Genomic DNA, 10,979 nt, shown 5'->3' with positions numbered 1-10,979 from the left:
AATACTTCCGTTGAGCTCAATCCAAATTTCAATGTAACAACATTTTATTACCCACTTATCCAACGTAACAAGTTTAGTATCCCGGTGAGCCGAGCCTACTTTCTTATGAAATTGAGATTCATGGTTTCTACTATTTGGTAAGGCTAATACTCAATTATTATTTAGTGAGAGGTCTTGTCAATTTATTATCTATCACGTTTTAAGTGAACTAAAGCGGTGAACTACGATAATTATAATTGACACGGTCGATGACTCGATAAAATAAAATGCATGTTTAGTTATGGCGATTTAGCGATGCATGCAAACATATAAATAAATGCAAAACATAAAACATAAAATCCTAGTATGGCCATCCTAAAAAGAAAATTTAATTAACTATTACAAATTTGAAAACCAACTCCATTGATCCCTTGAACTTCACTTGGCACGCATTCCAAGGCTACACGGTCTAGTCGGAACGCCTTTCCTAATGGCATCGTCTTCAAGGATATCCGGAATTACAAGTAATAATTAAAAATTACATAATTTCCTATTGTACATTTGAAAAAAAAAATTAAATCTATTAAATTACGAAACGGTGATACGAGATCACAAAAATTACAACGGAATCGATATTCTCATACATTCCAGGTAATAACAATTAAAAACTAAGGCCATACTAAGTAAAATTACATAATTCAAAAATTATATAAATCAAAAATATGACAATCATAAATAAAATGCAGCATTAAAATATGTATGAACATGCTTAATTTTATGTTAAATCGCCTTTAAAGAGCTAATATCGTATATTTTTCTCGGTTTTATGGATTTGAATGATTATTAACTATTAAAATTATGAAACATTTCATAAATCACATTTATGTTCAAGTTAATTACCCTAACCTTTTAGGACTCAAAATTTAGTCTTCACAAAAATTTCGACAATAATTCAACTTGAATTTTTAATATTGTTCATTTGGACTCAAAATATATATAAAAAACTCCAGATTAAATTAAAATAATTTCAAATAATTTCAAAATTTGAAATTTAAACTCTTGAACATTCTGGAATAATTCCATGAGATTCATAATGTACAAAACTTAGGTTAAAAATTTCGAAAATCTTTCGAGAAAAACATCATTGCGGTTTATCGAATTTGACAAATAAAATCATTAAAGCATAAGAAAAATAATTTAATCAACTTTTCACTTTTAGATATGAAAAGTGGGATAAATAAGCTACATTGGACGTTTTTCTTAAGTCATGAAATATGTTTTAGCATTATAGGCTAATTTAAGTCACTATTTATTGAATTTTTACTCAAAAATTCATAAATCATGCAAAAGGAGTTCAATCCATCTAAAAATTTTACACACACTGAGTAAAAATGCATGTAACAACATATTAAATTTGCATGACCAGATTCGAAATTTAACTCATATTAACCTAATAACCCTTTTAAATTCAACGTTAACTTATAAAATTCATATTTTATGCAAAATGACTTTATTTTACACGAAATTTAACATGCAACCAGTAGATTATATTTCTGAAGTCATATCCAAAAATCACTGAAAAATTCGTAGTTTAACTATTTTTCGTCTAAAATTGACATTTTTCTCATATAAAATCACATTTTAATGCCAATAATATATATAATGAACAATAAAATCCATAAATCATCCTATATGACCTAAAATCCATTTAGGACCAGAAACCTTTAACATGCAATTTTTTTTTTCGTGATTTATCTTCATAAATCCTAAATAACAAGTTTTATTTGTTAACTAATTAACTCGGAAAAACAAACCCGATTTTGCATGCAACAACTTTGTGCTCTGATACCACTTGTTGGGATTCATTAATCTCATTACTTTACATATTGAATATGTGAATAATTAATTTAGTCATAAAATTAATTCAAGATCTTATTCATGCAAAACAAATACAAGAGTAAGGAGAAAATTGGATCCTTACATTTGATATTTCGGATATTTGGGCACTAGTAAGGTCACCTACCTTAGTTAGTTATTGAACTTTCCTTATGGATGAACAAGATTCAAGTATAGAATCTCTCCCTAAAGATTGTACCAAGATGATACCCTTAATAGTTTAAATTAATATTAGACTAGTATTAATGTAAACTACCTTAAAATTGACACAAAATAATTGTATTATAGCTCTTGAATATTTCGGTCAAGACTAAGAGTTTTGTGAGATTTTTGCTCTCTTTTTCTTTCTCAAAGTATATAGTTATTTTTGACACACTCTCAAAATGTCAGATATGTTATTTGTGTTGTAGAATGAATGAATAATACTACCTCCATTCAACTCCACAAGGCCATTATCTCTTTTGCACACTATTCACAAGCTGACATTCAACTTCAATTTTCTCTCGATACATAAGTGAAAATATATTTATGTGAGATCTTATTTGATTCGTCTTTAAGAGTACATTAAAAATATCTAACTTTTATAATTTTTGCAAATACGTAACTAAAAATATTTGTCGAGTAAAAACCGCGTTGACAAACGTGATAAAGTATAATGGCCTTGTGGAGTTGAATGGAGGGAGTAGAAGAGCACACTACTTAAGTGCCTCATGGGGGAGGGCACCGGTTTTTGGAAGGGTTAGAGTGCCCAACAACTTTTGTTGTTTCTCTTCTCAACGAGTGGTAGACATGCAAACCTGTTTTTAGGGTCAATCATTATGTTACCCACTAACATAAACATTTTAAGGCACACAAACTCCTTCCTCTCTTATGTCACACGACACCCATATAATGAGGGTCCATTTTAAGTTTGTCAATGTAAAATTGTATAGTGTGACAATTGGTCATGTTACTAGAACATGTAATTTAAATAATGCATTTTTAACAAATTAAAAAATTACTAAATAAATGAAATAAATCACATACAAAATTAACTTAGTAATTCACAATTACAATTACTTAAAATGGGTCATAGTATTATAAATCACAACTTCTTGTATTTATAATAGGCAATTCATTCTATATTTTAATTGTTTCATAAACAATAATTTAATCTAAGCAATAAAACAATTCGATTACTTAGACCGAATCTTATTTAATCAAATTACAATAAGACACGTAATTTTACTTACAAAATCACTCGTCAATTTTAAGGAATTTAATTAACCAGTATCGGCATACGATTAATTAAATAATCAATTAAGAGCATTACCCTATAGGTATGACCTTAGGGGATCAACTGGTCAGCACCGTTGTACGACAGTAATGTCAAACTTTAGTCAGCCAATCATTACCGATATGTGTGGACCAGTTGACTAAGAAGTATAACTTTCCTCATGTATTCTTAATATGAGATTTAAACATGTGATCTCAATATGATCAACAATGTGATCGCATTATTGTCGGGGACACTTACTCCAACAAAAAATGGTTCTTTGTAGTTTTCAACATTGCTCCAGCCAGGTACAATGGAAAGTGTCCGCTATCATAGCTACGCATATTTTTCAGTCAACAATCCCCGTGCAATGGACTTACGTTGCTTGTAGAACAAGTTATCAAGGTATATTGGGCCATTCTAGAAGAAAACATTACTGAGTCTCAATTGCTTAAATAGGCTTCCCATCCATCGTTGTGCATCATCCCTTGCATCTTCAAGGTATTGGGCCATTCTACAAGAAAACAAAGTGTTTTAGAAGTTTGAACATTGTAACATGCATGCATAAAATTCTAAGGGTGAAGTGGAAGTGGGCCGAGCGGAGGAGTTACAACCTAGCCTGCAAGTCCGAGTCTCCAACTCCCAGCATCCTCACTGCAAGAAGCCCGGCATTTGTTGCATTATTGATTGCAACCGTAGCAACAGGTACACCTCGAGGTAGACCTGGCAAAACGAGTCACTCGGGTCGGGTAAGTTTGGGTCGGGTCATTTCAGGTCTGCCATATATTTCGGGTCGGGTCGGGTCACTTTCGGGTTTCGGGTCAATTTCGGGTGACCTGTTGTGGGTCATTTCGGGTCGGGTCATTTTCGCGTATAGGTCATTTTGGGTCGGGTTGCTTTTGAGTTAATGGTTAAACACTTAAGTTAATACTATTTTGATTAAGAAATGCTATTTTGCAAATTTAACCATTTATTAGGGATTATTGTAACCAATGAAACTTTATTTTGATATATATAACATTAATATGAGTTAGTACTAGTCGTTTCGGGTCATTTTGGGTCATTTTGGGTCATTTCAAGTCATTTGGAATCAGGTCAGTTATGAGTCGGGTCTTTTCGGATTGGGTCACCTCGGGTCGGGTCAACATTGGGTCAGACAATGTTCGGGTCGGGTTTGGGTCGGGTCGGGTCAATTCGGGTCATATTCGGGTCGTTTTCGGGTCTCGGGTCAGCCTTTTCAGGTCTGACCCATTTTGCCAGGTCTACCTCGAGGCATCTGCAATGACATTGTAATATTGTTTTATGTTTATTATTTTTGTTCTTTTAAAAACATATTTCGCATTAACCCCTTTATCTGATGTCGTCGACTTTTTACTAATTTCGTCGACTTTTTGATATAAAGTTCTCCAAAATACCTCTCCCTCTCCTCCACTTTCACTCTCTCATTCCATTTTTCATGTTAATTATACAATCAACATCGAAAATTTAACAACAAAGGACGATAATTAACAACAAACACTTCAAATCGAACGAAAAAAGGAAACATAAAATAAAAATTTGAGAATGTAATAAAGAATTTCAAATTCGACATCTTTAACAAAACAAGACTGATATAAAAAAAATATCGGTGATTAAGAGTGAAAAACGTTGAATGACAATAACTTTGCGCTCAGTTTTTTTTTTTTACCAAATTACTTATCCCGAATAGACCTATGTTCCTGCCTAGGTTAGAAGGTTGATTTTTCACGCCCTAACCATTGTCTGGTCGTGAAACATCCACGTCTATTCCTACATCAGAATGTTAATGTTTCATGTCGAAACTGTGGCTGGGGAATGAAAAACCCATGTACCAAGGCAAGGAAGCAGATCTCGTCGAAATAAGTGATTTGGAAAAAAAAAAAAAACAATCAGCCTAATCTGACACCTAAGCGCAAAGTTATGGCCATTCAATGTTTTTCACTCTTAATCACCAATTTAAGGTTATAAATCGTTCCTAAACAGTTGTTATGATTGTGAAATATCGTATTAGTTGTTAATTTACTCATGAAAACAATTTACGTTTTCTTTTGTTTGATTCAAAGTCATTATTGTTAGTTTCGTGTTTGTTGTTAATTCACATTTTTTATTGTTATAATTGCCCAAAAAGGAGTGTGTGAGAAAGTAAGGAGGGGTAAAGTTGGAAAAACATATTAAAAAAATCGACGAGGTAAGTACAAAGTCGACGACACATAGCACACCTCTTTGCATAGTTAGATCTAGTTTTGGGTCAAATTGAGTCAGTTTGAACATAAACCTTACCCTCGCCTTAGATGTGGGAGTTGTTCAGTTATATTCTGTCATATTATTCTGTCAGGGGTCAAGATTTTGGGTTCGCGTCTAAGAGATTGATTGGGTCAAATGCTACAAATATAAAAACGTACCTGAACAATTGATAAGAGGGAATCAAGTCCATCGAGGGAAGACGAACGTACAGGGACACCAATTACTGGTACAGGCGTGAGGGCAGCGACCATACCTGAAGAATTTGTACTCAAGTAAATGTTTGTTGGGAATATTGTCACTGTCCATGATGGAGGACAATCAAGGAGAAAATGAATAAAACTAAATCTAAATGAAAATGAGCGCTAACAATGTAACCTGGCAAATGTGCTGCACCACCAGCACCTGCAATGACTACTTGGACACCTCTTTCCCTAGCAGATTTGGCATATGAGAACATCATTTCTGGAGTCCTGTGTGCCGAAACAATTCTCACCTGCCATAATTTAAGTATTTAACACATTACAAAACTAAAAATGTTCAAGTTTATCTTGCTAATTACACACCGTTTGAGAGCCGGGCAATTTGGCTAGTGCCTCACGAAATCTTGGGCTTAAGCGGCATGCTTTTTAAAACTAAAGGTTGCGAGGAACAATATTGTCAAAGAAATTTACCTCATGTGACACACCAAACAAATTTAAGATTCGGGAAGCCTCCTTCATTACAGGAAGATCTGAATCAGATCCCATTATGATACCAACGCGGGGAAAGGCCGCATCTGTAAATGAGGTACCCGTAAATTTCAACAATTATTTTACTATGCCGATGATTAATTGTATATGTACCTATAAAAATACCACAATGATAGTTTTCTGGTAAAAGAATAAAAAAAATTCCACAAAAAGCACGATTTTTCAACATGCAAGTAGAGAGCTATAAAAAAGACAAGTCTTGTCCCTGAGTTCACAAAGGAGCATAGGATGGTAACAGGGAAGCCAGGTCAGAAACTAGTATCTGCGCATAAATCGTTACTAACGGTAACCACACACAACATCAAAAGGTCACCATCACTCAAACAACCATACCATGAAAGAGCTCAAGTACTCGATTTCTAGAAAGTATCACCACCAGGAGTCTCATAAGTTACTAGCATACGAACTGCTAGTCATTTGCCTTGGAATGCTAACCTTCGAGCTTTTCTCCTGTTAGCAATGTTTTCAGTTGTGCCTCCACAATGCTCATAGAGATTCCAGTGATGGTAATGTGACCCATCTTTCGTTGCTTTTTAATATCTGAACCGACATTTTTCAGGTCAGCAAAACAGCAACGGTACGAAACAAGGACTGTGTAATCTCTCGCGGAACAATAACATGGGAAGAAGTTTACTCCATTTTTCTTCATTGAATATCTTATTTGTTATATTTCCTAGTGTTACTACGTTTTGTTACTTTTCCTCCATTTTTTTCATCACCTTTTTAGGGTTTTCAAACTTTATATTCATTCCCCTTTGGTAGCCAATCAAAATAATATGGAACAAAGGCTGTCTTGTTATAGTTGTTTTAGAAAACAAAATGAGACAGGTAGCTATATTAAGAAATCTAATGTATGCACATACTTGTGTATAGTTTCAACAACAGGGTAGCACACAATAGAATTGTCTCTTCCTCTTGCCACAATGACAGCCAACTCCTGAATGAAAGAGAGGTAACTGAATTTATTGCTTAAACTATGCAATGTTTAAATGTATAATCAACAGATAATCCTATCCATATGAACATTGTACCGAAAAGGAGCAATTTTTAATACAAACTAAGACAGCCTAATAGTACAGTATATGATACTAACCTTAACAAATGGAGCCCATTTTTCAATGTATAAACCTCGTTCATATCCTCCAAGAGCTGTTGCATTATACGAAAAGGACATTAGAATAGATGGAAATAGTAGAATACTGGAGGGAAAGAAAGAATGAAACCAAAATATATCCTAACAGAAATTGAACACAAATGGAAAGCAAGATAACATTTTCATCTGGCTGCTCGTAAGTCCTAATACAACCATTCTTGATTAGAAGTTAGAACTTAAATGAAATTTGAGACATACAATTCTCATCAATTACTTGATGTTAACCTTTTTATGTGGTTCTAAAAGAACTACAGATCACAACCATGAAATTTACAGGCTCTTCTCCAAAATAAGACAACTATGCATGAATCAAGTATCAATACTAAGACAACAGGTTTCGAGAGCTACATACCACTAACTGCAGACGAAAGATCCTCTTCACACTTGGCAACAGCATTACCACGGCCATCATAGGCAAGCCTTTTGCTTTTAATCATTAGCGGATAACCGAAAAGCTCCCCAGCCCTTCTCGTACTTTCTAGATCTTCAATCTGAATTGCACGTAATGAGCAAATAGTCCAAAGAAAAGTACTTGTAACAAATGTTGAAGGTTAACTAATAAAAGGACAAACCAATGAGAAAATTACAGCAGAATGGTGGTAAAATTTCACATAAGTATCAAAGATTCAATGTAGAATTTAAGAAGAGGGAAAAAAAAGGAGTTTTCTCAATTTTTTGGGAGTACGACGAGACATTGGCTATCCCTAATAAATTTTCATAAAAGGGCATCACTTTATTGAAGGTGTAAGATCCACTAACCTCCATAAACTCGGCTAAGGGAATGCCAGTCTGCGAAAAGTGTACTTTCTGAAGGAATTTATCCTGCACGATTTAGAGTTGATTTAAAAAAAAAAAAAAAAAAAAGTTAAACAAATGGAAACAAATTTTCTTCTAGTTAGTCACATTCACATCTTTCACAAAGATGGACAAAACAAGTGTTCTATATAAGTGTAATAAAAGTTCTGAATTAGCATTTCAGTTCTACATCTTAGATGCCGAAATCAGTTGCCAACTCCGTGAGATATTTATCAAACAGAATGTACCATACCAATGTGTTCATAATTAATCATATACCTGAATTATCCTAATAGTAGAGGCTTTAGGTTGGCAATCAACTCCTTGTTGTTCGAGTTTTTCAAGGGTGGCAACATCAACATGCTCAATTTCCACAGTCAAAACTGCGCACCTGGCTACCAGAATTAAAATTAGGCCAAAACCATGGCAAGTAAAGAAAGATGGAGAACAAGACATAGGAGACGAACCTCTTCGCAAACTCCTCAACAGTGGCACTATCATTAAAATTGCCAACCATATGATAATATGATAAAGAACTAGCCGGGCAGTTCTCCGATGGGTCCAAGATGGCTACTTTGATAGCCATTTCAGAAGCAGCTTGGCATAACATTCGACCGAGTTGCCCACCACCCAATACACCAACAATCTTTTCAGACACCCCATGAATTGGCAATTCTTCATCCCTTCATAAACAAAACCAAAGCCACAAAATCATTCAACCAATGCACAAATCAATTAACCAAATTAAACAGTTTACAGTCTTCCGAAAGTCCTTAAACCCATATGCTTTTTTTTCTTTTACAAAATTATAAAGGCAGCCTCTTTCTATTGCTAACTACAGGGTAAGGCTGTGTACATCTGAGCCTCCATTACTTTGCAATTTGCGGGAGCCATTGAGTCACTGGGGTGATGTTGTTGTATAAAGACAGGAAATCAAAATTTCCAATTGACATGCTCAAATGTAGGCTTTATTCTAAATAAAAACCAAAAAATTGAAAGAAAAAAACTGCTCATTTGCTAATTCTTGTCTATCATTCAAATAGCAGTAACAATGCAACAACTCAACAAAAAACAAAAAACAATCTCAAACAATACAAAAACCCAAATATTATCAGAAACACACACGCATACAAATTGGAAACAGAAAACAAAAAGAAGGGAATAAAATAGCGTACTTGAGAGAAGCATGACAAGAGAATAAAGGTAGATTCTTGGTGATATTAGGAGACTTGAAATTCAACGAAGAAGAAGAAGAAAGAGGGAAGTTAGCATGAGACATGGGGAAGTTAAGAGAAGAAGTAGCAGTTGGAGTTTGATGTTGAAATGGGAGAGAAGAATGGACGAAAATGGTGGATTTAGAGGTGGGAAGAATTGTAGAGGACATTGCAGCAGCAAAATAGCAGCAAAAATTCTAGCAGCGTAGCACAACACAACCAATTCTTAGACTATACTCCCAGGAGTATACTCGTCCATACTCCTCTATTTTTTTTTTTTTAAATAACAAATATTAAAATATAAAAACTACCCACCCCACTCCCTCATTTTACTCTTAACTCATCAAAAACAGTTACCACAAAACAAAAAAATCCTTGTTTTCTTGCTCACTTAACCTTCCTGTTGGGTTCCTTATGTTGATGATAACATGCTCATTTGATTTGTGTTATCTTAGTTTACCTTTTCAGGATTAATGATGTAATCAAGCTTGGATTAAGAAGTGTTGAAGTTGTTTATTATCCCATTGTAATTAGTCGTGTGTCATCTAATGTACAAGCAAGAAAGTTAAGTATAGTAGAGTAATAGAAAATGTCAGGATGATCGTTGCTTTAACAAGTAAACAGCTGAGTGGATTGTTGTCACAACTCGTAAAAACTTGAAGCTTCCTTTTTATCCTTCAAATGCTTTCACGTGACTCTTATTTTCAAAGATAAAAATCTGATTTTATTAAGGAGGTAGTATCCAATAAAGAGTGGTTTGAATTATTCAAAATGTTTCCTCTTTATACAAATTCAATCCTTTGGTTTTTAAGAAAACAAAAAGTGCTTTTTGCCATATTGGTGTTAACTTGTCATCATGTGACTTGTCTCACATCCTTTGTTTTTACGAAATTGCATGAGCATTTAAGGTTGTCTTTCAAACCTTCTTTCTCTATTCTTACCTTTGCAAAAGACTCCTTTTTGGTGCAAGTTTTTAGGTGGTTGCTATTGCCCTTCACATGTGAGGTCTTTGACCCTTCAAAACCCTAGCAATCCCTTCACTCACCTCCTCTATATAAACCGTGCATCCTCTCCATAAATTCCCAAGACTTTTCTGATTTAATTTTTCCAACTTTGCAAATTGTTTTAAGAGTTTAAAACCGTGTCTTTGCAAAATCGTTTAAAAGTCTTCAAGTGTCTTCAAGTTGTTACAGTCGTGGCCACTGTTGCTTTTCTATACTAAACTCTCTTGCTTAAGAATTGTTGATCTTGTAAAAGTTGTCCACCTCTATTCTTTGTTAAGAATGTGTTAGTGGAGACTTGATCCTATAACATTCTAAGTGTGTTAGTAGAGTTTAGGACGGAGTAGTCTTTAACTCTTGACAACCGGAGTAGGTTGTGAGTTGTTGAGTTCTAGGACGGAGTAGTCCTTTAACTCTTGGCAATCGGAGTAGATTGCGAGTTAGCTTGTCATAGAACGGAGTAGTTCTTGTACTAGCTTTGCAACCGGAGTAGGTTGACGTCTTTTATTACAAGGGTCTTTTAGTTTTCGGAGTAGATCACTAAAGGAAAGTAATAAAAAGGTAGATTGGACGTAGGCACTTGAGTTTCTTGCCGAACCAATTCAAAAATCTCGTGTTCAAGTGCTTATTTTATTTCATTTGTTTTTTTACTTTGTTTGTTTGTTTTGTTTCGCT

At 34.3% G+C, this 10,979-nt stretch overlaps 1 protein-coding gene across 2 annotated transcripts; it reads right to left on the bottom strand.

Annotated features, from left to right (window-relative positions):
- Positions 1-3,293: 3,293 nt before the first annotated feature.
- Positions 3,294-9,532, bottom strand: LOC141626337 (uncharacterized). 2 transcript variants are annotated; one of them, XM_074440208.1, is made up of 13 exons: positions 9,265-9,523; positions 8,557-8,772; positions 8,369-8,480; positions 8,054-8,116; positions 7,647-7,785; positions 7,235-7,290; positions 7,005-7,078; positions 6,577-6,681; positions 6,064-6,167; positions 5,768-5,885; positions 5,547-5,645; positions 3,745-3,853; positions 3,294-3,644 (listed from the first exon to the last, which is right to left on the bottom strand). In XM_074440208.1, exons 5-13 carry the CDS (start codon positions 7,704-7,706, stop codon positions 3,551-3,553), a joined length of 819 nt encoding a protein of 272 aa, XP_074296309.1. In that variant the 5' UTR covers positions 7,707-7,785; positions 8,054-8,116; positions 8,369-8,480; positions 8,557-8,772; positions 9,265-9,523; the 3' UTR covers positions 3,294-3,550. The 2 variants fall into 2 exon arrangements, 1 of the variants encoding a protein (XP_074296309.1); XR_012535933.1 differs by lacking the exon at positions 3,745-3,853 and having other exon boundaries at positions 5,551-5,645; positions 9,265-9,532.
- Between the last annotated feature and the right edge of the window lie 1,447 nt (positions 9,533-10,979).

This window comes from Silene latifolia, chromosome Y (assembly GCF_048544455.1).
Source record: "Silene latifolia isolate original U9 population chromosome Y, ASM4854445v1, whole genome shotgun sequence".
Classification (NCBI taxonomy): domain Eukaryota; kingdom Viridiplantae; phylum Streptophyta; class Magnoliopsida; order Caryophyllales; family Caryophyllaceae; genus Silene; species Silene latifolia.
Note: the sequence above shows the minus strand (reverse complement) of the source record. Positions and strands in the feature narration are given on the sequence as shown.

Excerpts from the sequence above, each read along its gene's own strand:
- LOC141626337 (XM_074440208.1), bottom strand. The coding sequence starts at position 7,706 with ATGATGGCCGTGGTAATGCTGTTGCCAAGTGTGAAGAGGATCTTTCGT. Across the intron at positions 6,168-6,576 it reads AACAGGAGAAAAGCTCGAAG|ATGCGGCCTTTCCCCGCGTT; the intron begins GTTAGCATTCCA and ends CCTCATTTACAG. Across the intron at positions 5,886-6,063 it reads TGTTTGGTGTGTCACATGAG|GTGAGAATTGTTTCGGCACA; the intron begins GTAAATTTCTTT and ends AAATTATGGCAG.